The 27,336-nt window shown below is 44.2% G+C and overlaps 1 protein-coding gene across 1 annotated transcript; it reads left to right on the forward strand.

The window, feature by feature from the left end:
- Positions 1–5,060: 5,060 nt before the first annotated feature.
- LOC134431527 (uncharacterized) lies at positions 5,061–23,574 on the forward strand (the record flags this gene model as incomplete). Its single annotated transcript, XM_063179524.1, is given in 8 exon segments — positions 5,061–6,294; positions 6,759–6,862; positions 17,290–17,323; positions 17,778–17,896; positions 18,129–18,206; positions 18,997–19,187; positions 22,349–22,509; positions 22,985–23,574. Coding segments are annotated over 8 exon segments (2,511 nt in total), but the record flags the coding sequence as incomplete, so codon positions are not given.
- Between the last annotated feature and the right edge of the window lie 3,762 nt (positions 23,575–27,336).

A 27,336-nucleotide genomic window follows, 5' to 3' on the forward strand; every position in this document is an offset into this window, starting at 1 on the left:
TGCAATCAGTACAGGTTTTTTCCACTTCCTTGAGCCCTACGTTGGGCACCAATAAATGTATTTCTCCTGGTTTGGGGCAATTTTGGGAGAAAAACCTCTAAAGGGGTTCCTCTAGAAAAACAAATTCAAGCAGCCCCTCCCCCAACTGGTTCGGGGAAAAAGATTTCCTTGGAGAAAAGTGGAAAAAACTGTTTATTTAAAAGGCAAAGCATTCATCAGCACAAAAAAAAAACCAAAACAAATGAACAATATTAAACAATAAAACTTCTTGCCACTCCAAAAGAGATGACAAACTCAGAAAGTCCCCTTCGTGGGCTGTAGCTCAGCTCACTCAGTCTCTTATCAGTCCCTCCGGCACTGGAAATGCCATGGCCCAGGCCAGGACAGGCCAGGCCAGGCCCCAGTGGGCCATAGGTGTGAGCTACCGGTGCTCTTCTGGGTTTTCAGTCCAGAGCAGGTTTAAATAGGTCCAAAAAAAGAAGAAAACCTGCAGTCCAGGGAACTTCTCTGCCTCAGCTAGTTAAAAACCAACTAAAAGCAAAAGAGAGCTCTGTCCCACCATCTGTCCGTCCGCAGACAACACAGGAGCAGGAATGTGTAGGAGTGAGTGCAGTTTCTGAAAACAAACTGAGTGCTTCTTCTTCCACTTCCCCCCCCCCCCCTCCACCCCCTTAGCTCTCAAAACCAATCTTAAAGGTGCAAAACTTATTTCTGGGCTAAACAGACTAATGGGGATACGAGCATCATCAAGTCACTCCAGGACACCTGTGCAGGGCTAAGAGTTGGACTTCGATAATCTTTGTGGGTCCCTTCCAACTCATGACATGCCATGATTATCTTCCCCAAACTGAGTCCGCTTTGCCCATGATGGTAATTGGCAAGTGATCTCCCTGCCCTTATCCTGACCAATGAGCTTTTTGTCTTATTTTCTCCCCTTCTCCTGCTGAAGAGGGAAAGCTGCTTAGTGGGCACCTGGCAGCCAGCCAAGGTTGAACCTTCATAGTTATATACCTCATTCAACAAAGAAAACATCTATACTTATTGCTTCAAAAACAACCTAAATATTTTAGCTTTACACCAGGACAGGTATAATTTGCAATGTATGCTTTAACCACCCAGTTCCCTCATGGAGGCAAAAAAACTTTTCTCCTCAAGTGCAGGATCTTAGGGATTGGGGCAACACACACAGCAGCAGGCAGCTGCATTTGGGGACAATATGTTCTAGGATTGGTGAGCACTCAACATGTTTAACAAGCGGCAAGGTTATATTTGTCTGCCTTCTCCCCCTCCCCAAAGGGAGGATTCAATTAGGCTTTAAAAACCACATATGAAAAAATATTTAAGTGTCAGAGATTAACCAGCCAGCATGATGCTAAAGCAAGAAGGGCAAATGTAATTGTTGGCTGTGTAATTCAGGGGAGTAACAAGTCAAGAGAGAAATATCTCAGTGCTGCAAACAGAATCAGCCAGATACCATATACAGTGCTGGAATCCATGCTTTAAAAAAAATAAACAAAAGCACAGAAGGAAAAAAAATTTGAAATTAAATTCAGGACCTCAAATATGCCTCAGAGAGGCAGAGAGAACCAACTGTTTAGTTATCAAAAAAAAAGATGACTGGGAGGTCAACTGTGGTGTGTCAGCACCTTTGCAAAGTGAAAACAAAGTATTAAAAGGCTTTAGCTATCAGACAAAGGCATAGCAGGAGTTAGGGTTTTAATCCAATGCCAATTTGCATTAGAAAACAGGTATATGTTTTCAGCAGTTAGCATGATCAACCACTGGAAAAAGCAAATGAAAATCCCATGGATTCTGCATCTTTAGAATCATAGACTCAACACTGGATTCCTTTTGTCTAGGACACATTTTAGTCATATTCAATGCAAGGGCAACTGTATGGAAGTTAATGGTTTGATACACAGGCAGTCAGACAAAAATCTCAGTCCATTCTTGCCCTAAACTCTGAGCATACAGTCCTGGCTTCAAACAGTCTCTATGCCTTAATGTTTTGGGAGTAAGGTAATTCCAAATGAACAAAACATGCCAGAAGATTTCAAAGTTTCCATTCCACAACTCAAGCCTACAGATAACTACTGTTAAGTACAACAAATAAACTCAGTGTAATAAAAATTATATGCCACAAAAAATTATCCTGTCTAATAAATTAGCAGAAGAGCACTGTATTGCCAAATCTATTTCAAGTAATCAGTTGACTCACAGATTCCATTATATCAGTCTGTATATTTAAACTAGTAAATGGCTCCCACTCACCACAAAATGAGGTCAGTTGGTGGTGAGCAATTGTTTTCATTTGCATCACTTGCCTTTCTTGTGTTCTATTCTCCTCTCTTCTTTTTTTTTTCTATTTTCCTTACAATTTATTACTATTTATTTCTAATCATTAAACTGTCTTTATCCCAACACACGAGTTTCTCACTTTTACCCTTCCAATTCTCCCACATCCCACCGGTAGGGGGAGGCGGTAAGAGCAGCTGTGTGGTTGTTAGTTGCTGGCTGGGGTTAGACCACAGCAATACATAAACGTAAAAAAAAAAAAAAATCAGTTCAATTTATGAACTAAATAATCGTTCACAAGCCAGCAGTTAATTTTTTGTTCCAGTAACCTGGAAAAAAAAAGGGCTTTTAAGCAGATATTGCACAGCACACATTCCCCAACACAGATGCAAGTGTTTCCCACCACACTATGCTATGCACAAGTTGTTCCATGAGCAGTAGAACTGAGAGCCTGGTTTCCTTTGCATTTGTGCCTTTACTTTCCTCCATCATAGTAACGGCAACATACCCACCCTTGATAACTCCAGTTCTCACCCAAATCTCCACAACACTTTCTCCATCTGACTCCACATTGCCTAACTACAAGCTGGGCAAGAGGCAGTCATTGCTACACAACTGGTTGCCAAAAGCCAACCAGAACACAGGTAAGTCTTGAGCTCACTGCACTGTTTCACACACTTATTTAGGTCCCTTCTTTACCTTTATTCAGCCATCAACTTACTTTCATTATTATTTTAAAGAAAACATGTAGGTTTCATTTCTTTATCCCTCTAGAAAACATAGCACAAGTTCACTAGCATGAGGAATGTCAGGTTGACTACGAACAGGTAAGGTAAGAGGGTGTTGGGGACAGGGGTTTTTGTTTGCAGTGTTTTTTTCAGGGCTTTAAGGGGGGCTTCTGACCAAGGGACTGAGGACTTATATGCCTCCCGCTCTCAGGCAATAGAAGGAAACCTGGTAGATGAAGAGGAGTGGAAATGGGTCCCCATTCGGGGAGGTAATAACAAAAAGTCCTCCCCATCCCCATCATCCAACCAGGTACCACTTCAGAATAGATATGAGGTCCTAGATCTAGAGACCCAAGTAGATGATTTAGGAGAAAATTGTCTGCCCAGTGAACCCCCCAATTATGATTCATCTGTAAGACGGATCACCACCTCTAACATCAAGAAGAAAAGAAGGGTAATAGTAATAGGTGATTCCCTCCTGAAGGGAACTGAGGGCCCCATATGTCGACCAGACCCATCCCACAGGGAGGTCTGTTGCCTCCCTGGGGCCCAGGTGCAAAATATCACTGAGAGACTTCCTGGGCTGATTCAGCCCTCTGATTATTACCCACTGCTGATACTACAGGCTGGCAGTGATGAGATTGAAAACAGGAGCATCAAGGCAATTAGAAAGGACTTCAGGGTACTGGGTCAGGTAGTTGATAGGGCAGGAGCACAGGCAGTGTTCTGCTCAGTCCCTTTGGTGGCGGAGGAAAATGACGAAAGAAACAGGAGAATCCGCATCATCAACAAGTGGCTTAAGGGTTGGTGTCGTCGGCAAAATTTTGGATTCTTTGATCATGGGGAAACTTTTACAGCATCTGCTCTGCTGGAACCAGATGGGGTACACCTCTCTGTTAAGGGCAAAAGGTTTTTAGCTCATGAACTGGCAGACCTCATTGAGAGGGCTTTAAACTAGGTTTGAAGGGGGAAGGGGAAGAAGCTGAGCTAACTGGGAGCAGGCCCAAGGGTTGCAAGGCTAAGTTAGGGGTGAAGTCAGTAGCCCAGCTGAGGTGTGTGTATACCAATGCACACAGCTTGGACAACAAACAAGAAGAGCTGGAGGCCATGGTGCAACTGCAGAGACATGATGTAGTTGCCATCATGGAAACATGGTGGGATGACTCACATAACTGGAGTACTGCACTGGATGGATACCAGCTCTTCAGAAGAGACAGGAAAGGAAGAAGAGGTGGAGGGGTGGCCCTTTATATTAAACAGACTTTCAATGCTGTAGAAATTGAAACTAAGGAAGATGGAGTTGAATGTCTATGGGTAAGAATTAAGGGGAAGGCCAACAAGGCTGACACCCTACTGGGAGTCTGTTATCGTCCACCCAACCAGGAAGAAGAGGTAGATCACTTATTCTATAAGCAGCTAGGTAATGTTTCGAGATCATCAGCCCTTGTTCTTGTAGGTGACTTCAACCTACCAGACATTTGCTGGGAACTTAATGCAGCAATAAAGAGGCAGTCCAGGAAATTCTTAGAATGTATGGAGGACAACTTTTTGTTGCAGCTGGTGGGTGAACCCACCAGGGGAGGAACTATGTTAGATCTGCTGTTTGCAAATAGAGATGGGCTGGTGGGAGATGTGGTGGTTGGAGGTCGCTTGGGGCAGAGTGATCATGAAATAATAGAGTTCTCAATATTTGGTGAAGTCAGGAAGAGCACCAGTAAAACTCTTGCATTGGACTTCCGGAGGGCAGACTTTGGCCTGTTTAGGAGACTTATTCAGAGTGTCCCTTGGGAAGCAGCCCTTAAAAACAAAGGAGTTCAGGAAGGGTGGGCATGCCTCAAAACAGAGATCTTGAGGGCACAGGAACAGACTGTCCCTGTGTGCCGAAAGATAAGTCAATGGGGTAAACGTCCAGCCTGGCTGGGCAGGGAGGTTTTGGAGGAACTCAGGAATAAAAAGAGGATGTATCAGAGTTGGAAGGAGGGTCAGGTCTCTAAGGAAATATTCAAGAAGGCTGCTAGAGCATGCAGAAAAAAAATTAGGGAGGCCAAAGCTCAGTTTGAACTTAGAATGGCAACTTCTGTAAAGGATAATAAAAAATGTTTTTATGAACACATTAATGCTAGAAGGAAGGGTAAGACCAGCCTTTGTTCTTTATTGGACAAGGGAGGGAACTTAGTATCTGCAGATGAGGAGAAGGCAGAAGTGCTTAATGCCTACTTTGCCTCAGTTTTTAGTGGGAAGATGACTTGCCCTCAAGACACCTGCCCGCCTGGGCTGGTTAGTGGTGTCAGGGAGCAGAATGGTCCCCACATTATCCAAGAGGAGGCAGTCATAGAACTACTGAAATGCTTGGATGTTCATATATCTATGGGACCAGACGGGAACCACCCCAGGGTAATGAGACAGCTGGCAAATGAGCTTGCAAAGCCACTCTCCATCATTTACCAACAGTCCTGGCTCACTGGTGAGGTTCCGGATGACTGGAAGCTGGCCAATGTGATACCCATTCACAAAAAGGGTGCAAAAGAGGATCCTGAGAATTATAGACCAGTCAGCCTGACCTCAGTACCTGGCAAAATAATGGAACAGTTTATATTAAGTGCCATCACACAGAATTTACAGGATGGCCAGGTTATCAGACCCAGTCAGCATGGGTTTAGGAGGCGTAGGTCATGTTTAACCAACCTGGTCACCTTTTATGACCAGGTGACCTGCCTAGTGGATGCAGGGAAGGCTGTAGATGTTGTTGATTTGGATTTCAGCAAGGCCTTTGACACTGTCTCCCACAGCATACTCCTAGACAAGCTGGCAGGCCGTGGCTTGGACAGGAACACTCTTTGCTGGGTTAGGAACTGGCTGCATGGCCAGAGAGTGGTGGTGAATGGTGCTGCATCCAGCTGGCGGCCAGTCACCAGTGGTGTCCCTCAGGGGTCTGTGCTGGGGCCAGTTCTGTTTAATATTTTTATTGATGACATGGATGAGGGTTTAGAGTCTTTCATTAGGAAATTTGCAGATGACACTAAGCTGGGAACATGTGTTGATCTGTTAGAGGGAAGGAGGGCTTTGCAGAGGGACTTGGAACGGTTGGAGGGATGGGCAGAATCTAATGGGATGAAGTTCAGTAAGTCCAAGTGCCGAGTCCTGCACTTTGGCCACAATAACCCCCTACAACGATATAAGCTGGGGACGGTGTGGCTGGACAGTGCTCAGGTGGAAAGGGACCTGGGGGTGCTGGTTGACAGTCAGCTGAACATGAGCCAGCAGCATTGAAGTGAAGGGGAGACGACCATCCTTTAATGCATCGAACTCCGATTTATTGATCGATCAGCCACTTTATATAATAGTGTTAATTAACTTCATGCATATTACAAAATCCAAGCTCACGATAGGCTAACAGAGAAAACTCTAACCACTCCTTTTGTTTTACAATACCTATAATTGTTTATTAAAAACAGAACCAGTGTTCCCACTGTGATATGAAAGGTTCCCAAAACTTCCATATCTGTTCCCAGGGTGCCATCTTTTCCCAGAGAGGGTGTTTTGCTTGTTATGGGAAGACTGTCTGAGAACCTTATTGTTTATAAAGTGATACATGAGAGAGCCTAATTGTTTATAGAAATCAAGCCTGGGAACTGCTTTTGGAACTACTTTGCAACTACCTTTTACTGTTCTCTCAACTGTATGACTTCATGGCCTTTTTCTTTAAGCCATGCTTGAACTAAACTCTCCACACAGCAGTGTGTCCAGGTGGTCAAGAAGGCCAAGGCATCCTGGCCAGTATCAGGAATGGTGTGGCCAGCAGGAACAGGGAGGTCATTCTTCACCTGTACTCGGCACTGGTGAGGCCACACCTTTGAGACAGAGTAAAGATCCATTCTGAATTAAGTGAAGTGTCTAAGAAAGGTGAAAAGTCTGTGAGGCCAAAGCTGAAAGAAAAACTCGCATGCCGAGACAGCAAAGAGACAGAGAAAGAAAAACAGAAAAGACCACAAGGTCGATTTGCCCCCGACTTAGAAATTCCTTTGATAAAGAAGAACTGGTGCTAAATGTCACGCGGAATAAATATGTATGAACTTATTGTGAAACTGTATGCATATGCATTTGGAAGGGGGATAAAAGAAGACCCGAGGTCTTCAGAGGCACGCATGCCTTGTTGAGGGACTTGCGTCCGGCGCGCGTCGTAAATAAACATACCAACCTTTACAATTTTTATAAAGTTGTGAGGTTTCTTCTTTTCTCCGCAAAACACCTTGAGTATTGTGTCCAGTTCTGGGCACCTCAGTTTAGGAGGGACGTTGAGATGCTTGAGCGAGTCCAAAGGAGAGCAACGAGGCTGGTGAGGGGCTTGGAACACAAGCCATATGAAGAACGACTGAGGGAGCTGGGGTTGTTCAGCCTGGAGAAAAGGAGACTCAGAGGTGACCTTATCACTCTCTTCAAATTCCTGAAGGGTGGCTGTGGTGAGCTGGGGGTCGGTCTCTTTCTCCGGGCAACAACAGACAGAACAAGAGGACACAGTCTCAAGTTGCGCCAAGGGAGATACAGGCTAGAATTAAGGAGGAAGTTTTTTAGAGAAAGAGTGGTCGAATACTGGAATCATCTACCCAGGGAGGTGGTGGACTCACCATCCCTCGATGTGTTTAAAAAAAGACTGGATGTGGCACTTGGTGCCATGATCTAGTTGAGGTTTTAGAACATGGGTTGGACTCGATGATCTTAAAGGTCTCTTCCAACCTAGAAATTCTCTGTGGCTTGGGGTTTTTGGGGGTGTTTTGGTTTGAAAAGATAGGTATATGTGAAGAAAGGCAAGAGCCTCCCTTGAAATGGAAAATTCAAACCCCCTCCCTCCAAATTACTATAATTTTGAAATTAAGGGGATCTCAGGTAAAGATATGGGAGTGGGAATAACAGTTCTTTATTGGGAAAAAATTAAAATAAAATATAAAAATAAAAATGCAGTAATACAAAACAACACTGACAGAGTCAGAATACGACCTGACACCCTGTTGGTTAGGGTGGTGGTAGCAGTCTGATTAAATGGTGGTTGCAGTCCTCCTGGAGTGACAAACGTGGTTCTGTTGAAGCAGTGATCCTGTAGAAGGCTGTAGTTTTCCTCTGAAGGTCCAGTGGTGGTGTAGATGGGCCTGGTCTTCCTGTGGGAATCCAGTGGAAAAGGGCTGATCCTCGGGGAATCCAGTGGGAGAAGGCTGCCCTGGTGTCCCAAAATCTCAGATTATATCCAGGAAGGAATGCTCAACTCCTCCCCCTGGGCGGAGCATTTCACAATGGGATTATGTAATTTTTATCAGTCATGCAGTGAGACTCAATGGCCCATTAACAGGAGATATTGCCCAGAGGGAGGATTGGTTTGTGGAAGAAATAAAGAAAACTGCCCAATTAACAGAAGGTAACTGCCACACCTCTAACGGATGGCAAATAGAATATACACTTATCTTGCAATCCAGGACAGTGCAATTAAGAATAATCTCTAAAAAGAATTTGTGAGAAGTTCTTCAAAGAAAATGCAATTTGATGAGCTCTTACTTTACAAGATACATAATGAGACACGGGGTTAGGAATTTGAGGGGTATTGATTTGAAATAGATATTTAGATTTTATATATACATATATATATATATATATAGAAACACTATATATAGTATATAATAATAGTATATATATTGTTTAATATTTGCTGCATTTTACTGTGCTAATTGCCTGTAAAGGGAAGACAGGGTATACGTGGGAGACAGGGTGTATGTGCGAGAGCAATATGAAAGAATGCAAGGATGTGTGATAAGGGAAGGATGATGTTCATCAAAACAGGACAAAGTTACAAGGCTACCGAGATAAAAAGGCTCCTCGGACCCCCGAACCAGATCTGACCAACCTCATGGTTTGGACTGTGACCAAAGGATCAGTAAGCATGCGCAAGAAGACAGGGTGAGAAGGTCGACTTTGATGAAGACCGCTTACTTCATCCCCCTGAGACCCCCAAGGCCCCCCAAGACGACCACCAGAGACAACTATGCAGGTGCAAGGGACTGATAAGTTAATTAGCATACGAAGCGAGACAAGGTGGAGCCAGGAAATGAATATGCATAAATGTATTGCAAAACCTAATGTATATGTAACATTTTAGAGGATAAAAAAAGAACATTGAGAGCGAGTAGACGCACACACCTTTGCAGAGCTATCCTGCGTGTGGAGAAATGGCTACATGACAGAGGTCACGTAGACATTCGCTTGTTAGCCGACCAGGAGCTGAGAAAGTACCGAATACAGCTAGTTTGAGTTTTTGCACCTGCAAGATACCGTGTCCTTGGGCTTAGCTGGGTATGATAACAAGTGGACAGAGAGATGTGGGAAATAGAGAATGTAGGCCCAAAGGAATAAGGAAGAGTTGATGGTATAGTTTGACCAATAGATCGCTTGGTTTACAGAATATTCATAAGCTTATTACTTGCTGTATAAGTTTCTGATGCTCTCTTCAATAAACGGAACTTGCTTATCACTCATATTGAGTGTCCAAGTCTCCCCTCACCAACAAATGGCTCATCCCCAACAAAGGCCTCATTCTGCAACAAATGGCTGCCCGAATAGGGACCTAAAGGAAGTGTGAACTTGAGAGCCATTCTGCAACACCCACGTGCACCTGGCCAAATAAAAAGCATACGTACTTTATAACTCACTTTGTCTTTTAGAGTTTTAGAGTCTTTCCACGTATCAATAACACTATGTCATTATACATGTAACGATTTTGGTTGGAATAGAGTTCAAATGTGAATAGAAAGTAATTAAACATAAGAAAACATAAAAGGAGGTTTAGAGACACACAAAGACCCCTTTTAAAAATCTGCTGAACAAGCTCTAACATGTGTGGAATTGGGGGGAATGCCAAAAGGGGGAGATAGGGGGTGGGGCACAAACAAGTCAGAACCTGCCTGATGTCTATGTGCCTCTCTCCCCAGCTTGCACAATAGCCTGCATCTGCAGAAAGTTCCCAAGTTAACTGCACAGTTGTGAGACAAGCAGAGCCAACAACAATATTTAGAGCTGTGGCCATGATTACATAATGACTGACTGTGAAAAATGCATATTATATGATTGGCTCTTTGCAAATATTAAAATAAATTCTATATGTGTTATGTTGGAAAGTTATGTTGTATTAATATTAACATAATATTAAAATAGAAACATAATATTAAAATAGAAACTATGTGATGTAAGATACTTTTTCTAACTAACTCAAGGAATGGATAAGATAATCAAGATGTTACAGGTAATAAATGAAAAAGCCAAATTAATAATAATAACGATAAGTTTTATTTTTGCAACCGAAATATGGTCTCCAATAGCCACAATCAAAGGGACAGCGTGGAGCCCGGGATCGGTGCTGGGTGAACCCTGATCCAACCTCTATCGCATTGGATCCCCTCTGTTCACGAATGCCGTCTCCGTCGGGGCTGGTTTTATACAGTTTTTTCCGCCTGAGGCAGAGGTTCCTCTATTATTTTCGTTGCTTTGCATATTCATGCAGTCTTCTTTCTCTGTGCAGGGCTGGACAATGCCGTTTCTGGGAAGTGACGAATGCTGATGTCGAGTTACAGGAACCCGGCATTTGGATGCACGTTCCTGAAAACTCTGGCTATCTTGATTGTAGATACTTATCGAGTATTCATCGCTTTTGGGTGTTTCCTGGATAGTCCCAGGAAAGGGCCCATCTCCGCACAGGCTACGTCCTTTCGCTTGCTAATTACGTCTTCTTCCCTTGCTGCCAACTGGGGTTTTGCAAATTTGTGTGGCAATCTTTTCCATGACTGTCCGTGGTTTTAGGCTTTAAAGATTTTCAGGTACAGGCACAATTTATTCACAACTTATTTCATGTATATTTTATATAAGCACGAGTTATTTCGTACCACATATTACAAAGAGATTCTTCGCATAGCGATAACAACAAAACACTAAAATCCCAAGAGAAGAATTATTGCCTCCTTATGGGGAAAAAACAGATGTCTCCCAGACTTCGAGGAGCCAAAGGAATTGATTTACAAGATGAGGGGGGAAGTTGACAATAACCAGAAAACACCCTTTGTTTGAAAATAATTTTTGAATCATGTATGAGATATATGAATATGCAACAGGCTATTGCTTTTAAGGGTTAATCCTTTGTTAGCGAGGCATGCTTTTGTGGCTTAGTGCCCAAGAGCATCTGGATGTCCGTAATTCTTTGGTTTTTATTGCCTTTTATTGTCCTAACTTTGATTGTCCAAATTCTTATTGTCCTAATTTTATTACTATTTTATTACTATTAAACTTCTAAAATTTTAACACAAGTGATTGGCGTTTTTCACACTGACGAAGCTCACTGTACTGGGTCTGGCAAGGATGAAGTTATGAAGCTTACTTTCTTCATAGCAGCCCATATGGTGCTTTGCTTTGCATTTGTGGCTAAAGCAGTGCTTTCACTCTCTCCTCCCACCATCCTCCTCATCCACCATCAAGTGGGTAGGCTGGCAGTGGGGAAGAGGCTGGGAGAGAACATAGCCAAGACAGTTGACCCAAACTGACCAAAGGAATATTCCATCCCATGACATCATGCTCAGCAATAAAATTTCAAGGAAAGAAGGATGAAAGGAAGAATGTTTCTGGTTATGATGTCTTCCCAAGCAACCACTATGCGTGCTGAGACCCTGCTTCCCAGGAAGTGGCTAAACACCTGCCTGACAATGGGAAGTAGTGAATTAATTCCTTGCTTTGCTTTGCTTGCTCTGCAGCTGTTACTTTCCCTATTAAACCGTCGTTATCTCAGTCCTAGAGTCTTTTTTGCCATCCTTCTATTTTCTCCCCTTTCCTGGGAGAGGGGACTGAGCAAAAGGCAGGGCGGGTGCTTGGCTGCTGGCTGAGGTCAATCCACAACACTCACAGAAGTTTCTTGCCCCAAATAACTTTTTGACAAATTTAACACCATAATAATATTCATAATGTAAAAGGAGGGAACAAGTCTTGGTATATCTAAGACTGTTGCTTGTTTTGCCAGTGAAAATAATTGGTAAGTGACCTCCCTGTCCTTACCTCAAGCCATGCACTTATTTTCTTCCTCTGCTCTGCTCAGGCCAGGGAGTTAGAGAGCGTCTTGGTGGGCACCTGGAAGCCAGCCAAGGTTAAACCACCACAGTTTTCTAGTACAGTATAATGTTTGTTATTGTCTATATACCTAAATAAAAGAAAACCTGAATGAATCCAGTGTTGCATTCAGATTTGTGATGGAGAAAAGAGGGTGTTTAGAAACACTGAGCAGTCTGTTACAACTAATAGGTGAGTTACCCTCAGAAGTTGGCAATGGTCTGTGGAACACTGATAGCATCTAGGAAGAAAGATGAACCCTGGGAAGAAGAGCAAACAGTTGTTTGCTAAGGTTTACTTGTCTAGAACAAGTTTATGCATCGTAGAATATCCCACTTTGGAAGGCACCTATAAGGATCATCGAGACCAACTCCCTGCTCCTCTTTCAGGACTACCTAAAACTAAACCATATGACTAAGAGCATCGTCCCAGCACTTCTTGAACTCTGACAGGCTTGGTGCCATGACCATCTCCCTGGAGAGCCTGTTCGAGTGACCAACCTCCCTCCCAGTGAAGAATCTTTTCCTAATGTCCAGTCTGAACTTCCCCTGAAGCAGCTTTATTCCGTTTCCTCATGCCCTATTACTGGTCACCAGAGAGAGAACAGTGTGGTATTCACATGCCCTCTGAACAGAGAGAAGCTGTGAGACAAGCAGAGGAGAAGGAAAACACAATTCTTATCTCGCTTGCTGTGCCTGTGTTGTGCTAAAGTAGAATGCAATATGGAGATTGTTTACCCAAAGTGAGGATGTTTTGTTCCCTTGGCCTATCAGGGCCAAGAAGTGTATGTGTGTCGGACTGTCACGGGACAGTCACGAGAGAATCAGAGACGAGAGCAATGTGAGCAGTTGTGAGCAAGAGTGAGTGCAGGGCAGATTCAGTTTCGATACAATGTACATAGTATAGTATAATAAAGTAATTCTTTAGCCTTCTGATGATGGAGTCAGATGCATCATTCTCTCTCCCCTTTGTCCGAGTCGCCTTTGATTTAAAATAGAACAGCACCTCCCTTTCTACTGCCCTTCTTGAGGAAGTTGTAGACTGTGATGAGGTCACCCCTCAGCCTTCTCTTCTCCAAGCTGAACAAGCCAAGTAACCTCAGCTGCTCCTGGTAAGTCTTGCCATTGACACTTGTGGTGCATTTAACCCCAGCTGGCAAACAAGTACTGTGGGATGGGGAGGAGAATGGAGGAAAAAAGTAAAACTCGTGGATTGAGATAAGAACAGTTTTTAATAATTGAAACAAAGTAAATTATACTAATACTACAAATGATAATAATATCAATATTAATAGTAATGAAAAGGACACAGAGAGAGAAATGAAACCCAAGAAAAAGAAGTGATGCACAATACAATTGCTCACCACCCACTGACTGATGCCCAGCTAGTCCCCAAGCAGCGATCGGTGCCAACTCTCCCCATTTTATATGCTGAGCATGATGTTGTATGGTATGGAATATCCCTTTGGCTAGTTCAGATCAGCTGTCACGGCTATGCTCCCTCCCAGCTTCTTGTGCACCTGCTCACTGGCAGAGCATGGGAAACTGAAACATCCTTGACTTTGGGTAAGCACTACTTAGCAACAACCAAAACATCAGTGTGTTATCAACACTATTCACCTACTAAATCCCTAACACAGCACTGTACCAGCTACTAAGGAGAAAATGAGCTCCATCCCAGCTGAAACCAGGACAAGACCTTTCACCATCCAAGCCAGCCTTCTGCCTCACTTGCTTGACTTCCAACATTTTGGAATTGCCTACTCCTGCACTTTTAAGACATGGCTCTTAAAAAGTGACCAGCATTTGTGGACCCTAATACCTTCAAAAGCAGATGCTCTGCAGACCTTAATCCTTCTGGTTGCTCCTTCAGCAGCTTGAAATCTGCTCTCCCCATATTCAGGGTTGAAGTTTTGATGGCTGTTTTTCTCCTATTGCCAGCGATTTGAAACTCAGCTACTTCATGGTCACTGTGACCAAGACAACCACCAATCACCACTTTTCCCACGAGTTTACAAACAACAAATCTAGGCGGGCACTTTTTCTAGTTAGCGCCCTTAGTATCTACACCAAGAAATTATTTTCAGTGTGCTTCAGTGTCGTGGTTTGGAATAGGAGGAAAATTTAAGGAAGTGATGCAGAAGCTTTTTATGCAACTGACAGTCTGTTGAACCACTGAGAAGCTGGACACACCTCTGTGAAACACGTGTTAAAGACGAAAGAAACCCAGGAACTTTCTCTTTCCCTTCCGGTCAGGAGCTAGGTAACACGGCTGGGCGGCCCCTGCCACGGGGCCGGGCCGGTCGGCCCTGCCGCGGGGTTGAGCCCCCTTCCCCCGGATCGCCCACCGGTCCCCCTCCCATCGGCCCCCGTCCTGCCGCGAGCCGGGCCCTCAGCAGCTGCCAGGCAGGAAGGCGGGGGAGGCTGCAGAGCCCTGGCTGGAGCAGGACTGGCTGCGGCTGTTAAGATCTTGACGTCAAGTCCCCTCCCCCCAGCGCGGCTGAGACCAGAGACCCCTGCAGCCTGCAGCCCGTGCAGAGTGGCCCTGTAGCTGGAATTGAACACAGAGAAAACCAAAAACCCAACCATGAAACCGATCCTGACACAGCCCCAGCTGCAACTCCCACCACAGGCTACCGGTCGGCCAGAGTCAGGTAGGCCCTAGGCAGGATGGTAACCCTTTCAGTGCTTCAATCCTCACTCGAGTGAGAGAAAGAAACAAGATGCAAGCATGTAAAGGAACAACATGAAGACATCGAGGTCAGTGAAGAAGTTAAGTCTCAGATGGGAGGGGTGAGGAGATACCTTGTTTTTGGAGCTGAAATCCTCTTGTAAGCTATGGAGAAAGGACTCTTTTTCCCTATAACACATGAAACTGGGGAGATTGTTCTAAACAAAAATCTGCCAAATTTTTTTGGGAAGAAAACGAGTTGCAAAACCAGTCAGACTAGTTGTTGCCAAGGTGGAATTCTACCTGTTTTGTTATTGTAATCACGGGTCGTTGTAACTAATTGCTCCTTTTGTATTGGTAAAGCCCTGCCTGGGGCTAAAGTGTACTTCTCTCCAGACAGTGAGGGGAGGAGACGTAGGAGGGGGGCATCAGAGAGAATGCAAAATAACCTTGAGACCAGCATGCCATGGGAACCTCATCAAACTTACCAAAAAGACCCCCAAAACAACGAGCCAATACAGAATTAAGAAACTAGAGTGATGTCTAGACGTAAGGAACAGAGTGCTGAGCCTGCAGAGATGCTGAGAACCTTTGTTGCCCCTCACCCTGAGCGAAGACCTCATCTGAAACCAAGACCCCAAGCCGGGAGTCACTGGAGAGTTGCGAAATCAGGGTTACGCCCACGGCTCCTGTGAGGACGGGACCCCCAGCTCTGCCCCTAGTGGACAAAGCTGCGCATATCCTCCGAGTCACCCTGGGAGAGACGACAGAGACTGCAGACCCCTCGAGCTTCCCAACCTTGAGCTGATCACTTTTAATAAAGGCATTAAAAGGAGAAAAAGTCTCCTACCCTGTTTATTTCAGAGATGAAAGTGTTCAAATTGATATCAAGCAAAGGCCTCCATGCTAAAGTAAGCAGATGTTAAAGTAGCTGTGATCCCATGAGAAGTTTGAACAGAGAAAGAGAGAAGAGTAGTCTGGTGCCCCCAGGAGAGGATCTCTGTTCCCAGGGATGAAGATGATTTCAGAAATAGGTAATGAGAACTTTTTGCCTTTGAACAGCTCATCTTTAAAACAATACCCCATAAGTCGATATGGCTCATCAACAAGCTGTGAGAAGGCTTGTGGCAATGAAAAGGACTTCACAATGGCAGGGTTCCCTGGGCAGCTGTTATTCGTGATGAAATTGAGAGCCACAAGAGAATTGTTTGTTTTCCTCTTGTGGAGAAGTCTCCATAACCTTAACAAGAGGGACTTCTCTTGCTAAGTGAACTGAAAAAAGACTATTTTAGAGGTGGTAAACTGACTGGAAATTTTAGGCTTTGTTTCTTTACATTGTCAGTGGGAAAGAAAAGGTTGTGGGGGGAGAATAAGTGTTCTGAAGGGTTTGTTTTGATTTTTTTTTTCTTTTTCTTAGATGCTTTTAATAAAAATGTCTTTATACTCTTTTAAAGTTTTGAGCCTGCTTTGCCTTTCTCCTAATCCTATCTCACAGCAGGAAATGGGTGCACTAGTGATTGGCCAGCACTGAAGCCCACCACACTCATCAGCACATTGGTTGGGAAATCTCAAAACTGGAGAAATCTGAAATTGGTGAACCAAAATCAGTACATTCAGGAATTTCCTGGACCTGTTGGTATCTTCTGTATGATATTCCTGGTTGATGCCTGGGAAGTTAAAATCACCCATAAGAACAAAGGCAGTTGATATAGAGATATCCCTCAGTTCCTTATAGAATAATTCGTTGATGTCATCATCCTGACTGGGTGGTCAATAGCAGGCTCCCACAACAACATCCATACTATTTACTTTGCCTTTCATTCTTACCCAGAGGTTCTCAACTGTGTCATCACCCACTGTGCCACACAAACCAACCCCTCCCTTATCTACAGCACCACTCCCACCTCACCTGGAGACCCTGTAACCATCCATCAGGGCACACCAGTCACAGGACTCATCCCACCATGTTTCACTTATGCCAATGATGTTGTAGCTCTGGGACTGGGCCAAAGCTTCGAGCTCCTCTTGTTTATTCCTCATGCTGTGCTCATTAGTATAGAGACACGATTGAATAAGGCAATGTTCTTTTACAATGTGGCAAAATCTATGGAATTTCATTTATAATTCTGATATAGGGAGAAAATTCAGGTTTTCCCTATTGTTGCAATTGTGGTATAGCTGAATATCAGAGCTGTACTTGTGTGTATACCTGGTGGGCCTAGTCATTGATTCCTGGGTGGTCCAGGAACTCCCCAGCTTGTCTCTGCCTAGATGAGACAGTGGATTGATTTGAGACAAGGTGATTGTGAATCCGCATAGAAGTTAAGTCATCAAATCAATAACAGCTACAGGATCACTCTTTGGGTGGGATTCTGGACAGTCCAGATGGTTCCCCCAGGCAGCCCCAGCTGTGCATAGGCAAAATGACAGGTGTTACTTCTATGCTTCAATGTGTTGATTAATATCCTAGGTGGAGAATTTGACAGTTCAAGTAGCTCCCCCCAGTTAGTTCTTGCTGTAGAGAAAGGAATTGACTGAATCGTACACAAATAAGATAATTTAAAATAGTCATTTGTATTGGGGTTGACATGGTTTTGGTGCAGAGTGGAGTGGTCTGCAGAGGTGGTCTCTGTGAGAAGAGGCATAGGGCTACCCTGTGTCAAATATAGCCAGTTACCAATCAACTCAGAAATAGACTGTAGGGATCCTGACCAAAAGACCATTGTACACTGAGGAGTTAGTGATCCACATAACAGTTAACCCAAGTATGTCCAGACCAGCGCTGTGCTGCACTACACATACAACATACAACATGGCCTTCAGGTCTGTGTTGTGCTGCACATAGTCCTTGGTCACAGGATAAGCTCAGTCACCTCATTGCGACACAGGAGCCTGAAGGCAGCTCCCACTCAGTACCAGCGATTATGCCATATGCGTGACCTTACCTTTATCTAACAGTGAAGCAAGAATTTATGCCTACACTTATGCCAGTACCAGATGGCAGTAGTGAACACACCTGTAGGAGGCGTGCCCAGGTAGAGGAACTTCTCCACTTAGTGACAGAGCTCCAGGAGGAGGTGAGTAGGCTGAGGAGTATCAGGGAGTGCAAGAGAGAGACAGACAACCGGACTCGCACCCTGCCTTCCCTGAGATAGGCCCAACAGGCAAACAGGATGTATGATACAGAGGATTCCCTATCCTCTCTCCACCTGGATGAACGTGATGACTTAAGGCATAGGGGGGGAATGGCAACAACTTCCTGCCTGGTGAAGCAGGTGCATCTCTTCTGTGACTATCCCATTTTTCCAGATGCCCTTGCATAATAGGCACGAGGCTCTGCAAGTGGAACCGAACAATAAGAAGGACAATGGTTCATCTGGCTTGGAGGTATCACTAAAGTTAAGTTAGTCTGCTATCTATGTCAAAACCGCTTACATAAAGAAAAAAATAGATGGGTCATTCTCATAGGCGATTCCCTTTTGAAGGGAAGAAAAGGCCCAATATGCAGACTAGACCCACTTCTTAGGGAAGTCTGCTGCATCCCTGGGGCCCAGGTTAAAGATGTGAAGAGAAAGCTTCCTACCCTGGTATGGCCCTCAGATTATTATCTATTTTTGCTATGTTATGTAGGCAGCGATGAAGTTGCAACAGGGAGTCCGAGGGCAATCAAGAGGGTCCTCAGGGCCTTGGGATGACTGATTAAGGAATCTGGAGCACAAGTAGTGTTCTCCTCTATCCTTCCAGTAGCAGGAAGAGATAAGGGAAGAGCCAGCAGGTCAATACCTAGCTCCAAGCCTGCTGTCACCAACAGAATTTTGTGAGTTTTGATCATGGGTCAGTTTACACTCCACCAGGACTGCTGGTGACAAAGTACACCTTTCTCAAGGGGGATAAGGATCTTGGCACAGGAGCTGGCAGGGCTCATTGAGGGAGCTTTAAACTGTATGTGAAGGGGAAAGGGAAAGGGATAAAACCAGGATCGCCAGAGACGCCTGGGGGTGCCATGCAAAAGTTTGAGGGACAGTGTGCTAGCGAAGCCCTTCGGTCTGGCATCTCAGTGGAGGTAGGGGATGGAGATCCATGTGGCAGCAAGGATGCAAGGGTTATTGAGGTATTAGAAACTGTGGAAGCACCTGAGAACTTTTACATAGGAATTAGGGCTTCTCCCCCCAAAAAGATGGTGGGATCAATGGCCCAACTGAAGTGCATCTACACCAATGCACCGAGTAAGGGCAATGAACAGGAGGAGCTGGAAGCCATGGAGCAGCAGGACAACTATGATATAGTTGCCATCACAGAGACTTGGTGGGACGAGTCACACCACTGGAGTGCTGCAATGGATGGCTATAAACTCTTCAGAAAGAACAGGCAAGGAAGGAGAGGCAGTGACATAGCCCTGTATGTTAGGGAGTGTTTTGATTGTGTAGAGCTTGACGATGGTGATGAGTGTTTATGGGTAAGAATCGGGGGGAAGGCCAACAGGGCAGATATCCTGGTGGGACTCTCTTATAGAAAGAAAAGGTAGACAAAATATTCTATAAGCAGCTGGGAAAAGTCTCGCGATCTCTAGCCCTTGTTCTTGTGGGGGACTTCAACTTACCAGAGGTCTGCTGGAAATACAGTACAGTCTGGGAGGTTCCTGGGATGTGTGGAAGTGTCACAGACATTTTTTCATAGAAATCCTTTCTTTGGGATTTGTTCATCTTCTGGGAAGCTGAGGCCCCAGAAAGAGAATGTAAACAATGATTATCAGCTGCTGTGGCATGCAATAGGGTGCACCTGTGATTGGCTCATGTTCCATGTGTACAATTAAGGGCCAATCACAGGGCAAGCTCTCTGGAACACAGTGACAGAGAACTCTCTTGTTTTTAGATTCTATTCTATTCTTAGCTTAGCAAGCCTCTGCAACTTCTCTCTTTATTCCTTTTAGTATAGTTATAATGTATTATATATCATATATCAATAAATCCAGCCTTCTGATCATGAACCAAGATTCTCATCCATCTCTCTCACCCTGAAGACCCTCATCAGGTCGCTGTAGTAGTGGAAGAGAACTTCCTGACACAGCTCGTAAGCGACCCAACTAGGGAAGGTGCCCCGCTGGACCCATTGTTTGAAACAGAGAAGGACCGGTGGGTGATGTGATGGTCAGAGGTCATCTTGGGCAAAGCAATAACAAAATGAGAGTTTTTGGTTCTCGGAGAAGTAAGACAGGTGGTTAGCAGAACTGCTACCTCACATTTCCAGAGGGCAGATTTTGGCCTTAGAACACTGGTTGACAGAGTCCCTTGGTATAGCAGGATGCTCTGCTAGGTGGGGGTAAAACAGCTCAAACATTACCCTATTTGCAAAAGTTTTCAGTGATATGCATGGAGAATGGGACCCACGCTGCTTTTGGTGTCAAAGAATGCTGAGACCAGCCTGACTCATCAATTCCAAAGTTAAGCATTCTGAGGATGAGAAGAACAATGTTTCCTGACAGAAACTGGCACTGGTGAGGATGTGGCAGACAAAGTTCCTGATAAAGGAACCAACAAGTCATAATACTGGTGACTTATCTAAGGCTGCTGAGCTGACACAGCTCACCTAGAAACATCTAACTGACAGTCAATCAATGTATGCTATAAAAGCCAAGTCTCACTTTTTAAAGGCAGGGACACATCCTTTCTAGGTGTGTGTGTGGAGATTCCTCCCTTGAGTGGGGATGCTCCTCAAGGTTACTCCTCAAGGCTGAGTGAAAGAGATTTGCCCACGGTTGTTGGTATAGGTGAGCAACATCAATCACTATTTAATAATTATTTTGCTAGTTTTAATATCATTGCTTCAATATTGCTTTAAAAATAGTGCATTATGCTAGTACTTTGAACTATCTATACTGTGTAGTAAATTATTATTTTTGTCTAATCATTATCATCATCAATTTAAATAAGTAATTTATTTTATTCATATAAATATATTTAGTTTTCCATCCTTAATCCTAAAGGACAAAGTTGTATAAAGGTTCAATTACACCTATATATAACTTTAGACATAAACGGTTGACCAAGTCTGGGACTAGGATTGGATCCAGCTGCACCCAGACTCCTCTCTGAGAAGGAGTTTAGAAAGCAAGGCAGTCCTTTCTGCACCACATAACTCAATGGGAGGGTCTCCCTGACAAACCTCGTCCAAAGATTCCAATCAGCCTGTGACACTTGGGAGGCAGTCCTGAAGGGCAAAGCAGTCCAGAAAGGCTGGACATGTTTTAAGAAGGAAATCTTGAAAGTGCAGGAGCAGGCTGTCCCTGTGTGCTGAAAGATAAGTTGACAGGGAAGAAGACCGGCCTGGGTAAATACAGAGCTTTGGCTGAAACTCAGGGGAATAAAAGACAGTTTACAACCTCTGGAAGAAGGGGCAGGCCACTCAGAAGGACTACAAGGGTGTCAAAATGAAATTTGATTAGCTCTTACTATACAAGGTAGGTTTAAAACAAATAAAATCAAGTTGTCTGAAGTAGACATATTTGTTCCTACAGACTTTTTCTTCTTTTTTAAGTAATAGGTCTTTCAGACAGAATTTACCCTTCCTCCCCTCCCTCCCCCCCCCCCCCCCCCCCCCCAGAACAACTCAACTCAGCTTTCACTTTAAATGAAGTTTTCTTTCTGGTAGAAAAAGAAAAATGGAATTACCTATCAAGTCACTACTCTTTTATTTTGTCCTGTAACGTTCCTGTAAGACTTTCAGAGCTTTTTAATTACAAGTTTCATTCAAATCTTTAATAGCAAATAACTTTTCCATCTCCTAAGTTCTCATCACAGGGGATATTTTTCTATATGCTAGCAATTAAAAAAAAAAAAAAGAATCTATTCAGAAGATTAACAGAAACCTGATTTGAGAAAGAGCACCAAGCTTTTCATCAGCTCTTCAAAACAGACTACAGTAAAACTGCTGCATACAGTATCTGTTTCAAACAACAGTACATATCACAATAGCAAGGGCTGATTTTAATGCAACATAACCCCCCTCTCTCCACCCTTTGGTTGCATTAACTACTTCAGCATAGCAAGTACATTTAGTGAAACCTGGTGGGATGAGTCCTGTGACTGAAGTGCCCTGTTGGATGGTTACAGGCTCTTTAGGAAGAATAGGCAGGGCAGAAGAGGGGAGGGAGGAAGGGTGGAGGTGTACGTAACGGAGGGGCTGGAATGTATGGAGCTCACAGCTGGCAATGGCTCAGTTGAGACCCTCTGAGTAAGAATCAAGGGATAAACAGATAAGGCAGATGTCACTGTGGGAGTCTACTATAGACCTCCTAACCAGGATAATGATGCCAATGAATTATTCTTTGAGGAACTAAGGGACGCCTCCAAGTCAATTGCCCTTGTCATTATGGGACACTTCAACTGTCCATAAATTAACTGGGAGCATCACACAGCTGGTACAACCTGGGCCAGAAGATTCCTAAAGGGCTTGGATGACAACTTTATGGAACAGGTCCTAAGGGAGCCAACTCGGAAAGATGCCCTCCTCGATCTACTGCTTGACAACAGAGAGGATCTTGTGAGTGAAGTGGAGATTGGTGGCCATCTTGGCCACAGTGACCACAAAGCAATTGAGTTTATATACTCTGTGGACAGGAGGAAAAGTGCCAGCAAAAGCTCAACTCTGGACATGAGGAAAGCAGACTTCAGGCTGCTCAGGGAACTAGTGAGTAAGGTCCCCTGGGAAAATGCTTTTGAAGGTGCTGGGGTCCATCAGTGCTGGTCACTTTTTAAACACCACCTCCTAAGGGCACACAAACAGGCAATTCCCAAATGTCAGAAGTCAAGCAGATGATGCAGAAGGCCAGCTAGGCTGAACAGGATTCTTCTCTTGGAAACAAGGCAAAAATAAGAAGGTGTATACCCAGTGGAAGCAAGGTCAGCTGATATGGGAGGAATAGAGAGGTGCTGCTCGCCACTGTACAGAGAAAATTCATGTGGCCACAGCTCAACTGGAGTTGAAGCTGGCCAGAACTGTGGGGGATAATAACAAGAGGTTTTTTTCAAATATTATAATGGCAAAAGGCAGTGTACAAATAACATTGGCCTGCTAAAGGATGAGAATGGTCGCCTCACAAACAGGAACATAGACAAGGCAGAGGTGTTTAATGCATTCTTTGCCTCTGTCTTCAACACGGATCACAGACCAAGGGGGGGCTCAGTGCCCTGAGCTGTGGGACTATGACTGCGAGAATGATCAACTCCCAGTCAACTCTGAAATTGTGCAGGACCTGCTGCTCTGGCTGGATCCCTACAAATCTATGGGGCCTGATGGGATTCATCCAAAAATCCTCAAAGAGCTGACTGATGTCATCGCAAAACCTCTCTTGATGATTTCTGAGCAGTCTTGGGAATGCAGAGAGGTCCCAGCTGACTGGAAGCTGCCTAACATTGTCTCGATTTTCAAGAAGGGCAAGAAGGAGGACCCTGGAAACTACAGGCCTGCCAGTCTCATGTCAGTGCCCAGTAAAATAATGGAAAAGATTATTCTGGGAGGCATTGAAAATCACCTGGAGGACAATGCAGTCATCGGTCACAGCCAGCATGACTTCATGAAGGGAAAGTCCTGCCTGTTGAACCTGATGTCTTTTTATGACAAGATAACCCATCTAGTTGGTCAAGGGAAGCCAGTAGATATAAACTTTTTGGATTCCCGTAAAGCTTTTGATACTGTCTCTCACAGGATGCTTCTGGACAAAATGTCCAGCATTCAGCTGGATAACCATGTTACGTGATGAGTGAGCAACTGGCTGATGGGTCGGACACAGAGTAAATGGGGTTACATCAGGCTGGCATCCAGTCACTAGTGGAGTTCCGCAGGGCTCCATCCTGGGCCCAGTCCTCTTCAACATCTTCATTAACAACTCGGACACAGGATTCGAGGCTGTACTAAGTAAGTTTGCCAACAACACCAAATTTAAAGGAGCTGTTGACTCCCTTAAAATCAGAGGCCCTGCAGAGAGACCTAGACTTCTTAGAAGGCTGGACAATCACCAACCTTATGAAGTTTAACAAGGGCAATGCCGGATTCTGCACCTGCGATGGGGCAACCCTGGATGCACATACAAACCAAATGTATCCTGGGGTACATCAATGTATCGATCTTGCACAGTCGAGTTTTTGGTAGCAGCAGAGCCACAAAGATGGCTCCTGTGCAAAGCTGCTGGAAGCTTCCACCATGTGCAGAAGAGCCAATCTCTGATGGCTTTGAAGATGGACATGCTGCTGGCCAGACCTGGGCCAATGAGAGAGGTTGGTAATGCCTCTGTGATGACATATTTAAGAGGAAAATCAAAACAAAACCACACCGCCTTTTCTTCTAGTCAGAGAAGAGGAGGAGGTGAGAACATGTGAGGGAAAACAACATGGCGACACCAAGGTCAGTGGAGAAGGAGAGAGAGGAGGTGCTCCAGGTGCTGGAGCCAAGATTTCTCTGCAGGCCGTGGGGAAAACCATAGTGAAGCAGGTTGTGTCCCTGCAGCCCATGGGTCCACGGGGGATGCAGAGATCCACCTGCAGCCCATGGGAGAGGTGCCCATGCCGGAGTGGGTGGATGCCTGGAGGAGGCCGTGATCCAGTGGAAGACCCGGTAGAGAGAGGGGACCCCTGCTTCCAGGCTGGAGCAGCCTGTCCTTGGAGGACTGCACCCCATGGAATGAGAGACCCATGTTGCAGAAGTTTTGGGAGAACTGTCTGCCCATGGGAGGGACTCACATTGCAGCAGGTGCGGTATGACTGCTGCTCGTGAGAGTGGACCCACGCCAGAGAAGTTCACCGAGAACTGTCTCCCATGGGAGGGACCCCACGATCTCACAGGGGAAGGACTCCTCTTCTGGATCAGCGGAAGAAAATCTCAGTGATGAACTGACCCAAAAACCCCCATGCCATGTCTCCCTGCACTGATGATGGGAAGAAGGGAGGGGCTGGGGGGGGAAAAGGTGGTTTAAGGGCTTATTTTATTCCTCATGATTCTCCTCTGATTTTGTTAGTAATAAATTCACTTTGCATCTTAAGTTGAGCCTGTTTTTCCCTTGAAGTGTTTTCTTCTGGTCCTTAACTCATGAAGCCTTTGTTAACTTTTTTTCTCTCTCCTCTGCTCAGCTGTGGCAGGGGAGGGTGAGTGAACAACTCTCGTGGGTGCCTGGTGTTGGGCCAGTGTCAAACCGCCACAATCAGGCATAGCATCTGCAGCTGGTCAAGGGAGGTGACTGTCCCCGTCTACATTGCTCTGGTGCAGCCTCACCTCCAGTACTGGGTGCAGTTTTGGTCACTGCAATAAAAGGACGATATAAAGCTATTAAAGAGCATCCAAAGGAGGGCCACAAGGATGGTGAAGGGTCTAGAAAGGAAGCCATATGAGAAGGGGCTGAGGTCATTTGGTTTGTTCAGCCTAGAGGGAGCTGAGGGGAGACCTCATTGCGGTCTTCAATATCCTCACGAGGCGAAACAGAGGGGCAGGTGCCAATTTCTTCACTCTCGTGACCAGTGACAGGACTCAAGGGAGCAGCATGAAGCTGAGTCAGGGGAGGTTTAGGTTAGATATCAGGAAAAGGTTTTTCGACCGGAGGGTGGTTGGGCACTGGAACAGGCTCCCCAGGGAAGTGGTCACAGCACCAAGCCCGCATGAGTTCAAGAAGCATTTGGACAATGCTCTCAGGCACGTGGTGGGATACTTGGGGTGTCCTGCACAGGGCCAGGAGTTGGACTTTGATGAGCCCTGTGAGTCCCTTTCAACTCAGCATATTCTGTGATTTTATGATTCTATGAACAAAGTCTGTGAGCCTTGACTTTCATCTTCCCAAAAATCTGTCTTTTATTGAAATTATTAATTTAGCCTGGAGACGGGACTTTAATACAAGTCTTCTATGAAGTAATGGATTCTGGAATTGGGCAGTATCTTTCTAGCTGTTCATTTATTTCAGTCAGACATTCTAATCTGACATTCCTAAGTCAGTTTTCTCTGGCCTCCCATCAAACCTGATAGGGCATTTATCAGAGCACAAGTGGATAGTTTGAACTGTCACTCGGCCCTTTTTACTAGTAAATTCAAAAAGGAATCAGTTTAAACCACAGGACATTCAAGAAAATCAACATTCTGAAATCCATTGCATCACCAAATACTGCTGATAAAGGCTTCCATTTAGTATCTCTCTCTAAAACTATGTGCCAGTCGGAATACTATCCCAATATAAAAGGATGAAGAGCTACATATACACATATTAAAAAAAACCCAGGAATATTCTACACTCACATTCTTGAAAGATCCCATTAAATTTATAGTGTTTTCCAAAATGTACATCCACTTTACAGGTCTTATCTAGCTTAAAGTTTCTATGGAAATACTTTTGATTTATTCCTGGAGTAGCTTCCTGGAGAGTCCCACAGTACTTTAGTCCAGAAGGATTATTATGCACATGAGATTTCCAAGTTTGAATTAATGTTATGTTTAAATAGAATCTGAGGAGGGATTTATTTTAACTTTGTCATTCACAACTTTAATAAACATAGGTAGACAGTTATGTAGGACCCCTGAAAAATATCAAAACAAAAGACTTCTAAAGGAACATCCTAGAGGACACATAGGTCAGAATTTCTAGATCTAGGTTCCTCAGTCACCCATTTTTCATATCTGGGGGAGGGGGGAAGAAAAAAAAGACTAAACTGATTTGAGGCTATACATGACTATGACAGAGTTATGGAGTATACAACATTTTCCAAAAGATATATGTGAGCTATCAAAGAGCATCAAAGTGTGAAAAATGCATATTGTATGATTGGCTTTTTGCAAATATTAAAATGAATATTATATGTGTTATGTCAGGCAGGTATGCTGTATTAATCCTTTTAAGTAGTGTGTTAAATACAGTTTTAGGCTACAATATAATATTAAAATAGAAGCGATGCGATGTAAGATACTTTTCTAACTAGCTCAAGGAATGGATAAGATAATCGAGAAATTCTTCGCACAGAGATAACAACAACAAGATACTAAAATCCCAAGAGAAGAATTATTGCCTCCTTATCGGGAAGAACCAGGCTCCTTCTACCTCCTTTCAGACTCCACGGAGCCAAACCGTGATTTACAAGATGGAGGGGGGAAAGTTGGCAATAAACAGAAAAATCCCTAGTTTGAAAGGAATGTTTGCATCATGTATTAGATATATAAATATGCAACAGGCTTTGCTTTTAAGGGTTAATCCTTTGTTAGCGGACATGCTTTTTTTTAGGAAAGCATCCGAACGTTCGTAATTCTTTGCTTTTTTTATTGTCCTAACTCTGATTGTCCAAATTCTTATTGCTCTAATTTGTATTACTATTTTTTATAACCATTTTATTACTATTAAACTTTTAACATTTTAAAACAAGTGATTGGCGTTTTTCACACAAGTATTACGCAACCATAGTATTGTAGTATTAAGTTGTAGGTACACAGTTTGTGGTAATTGGGAGTGGGGCTGTGGCCAAGCCTCATCCCTAATGGGCTACAACTGTGAAAA

The sequence above is a fragment of the Melospiza melodia genome, chromosome W, assembly GCF_035770615.1.
Source record: "Melospiza melodia melodia isolate bMelMel2 chromosome W, bMelMel2.pri, whole genome shotgun sequence".
NCBI lineage: Eukaryota > Metazoa > Chordata > Aves > Passeriformes > Passerellidae > Melospiza > Melospiza melodia.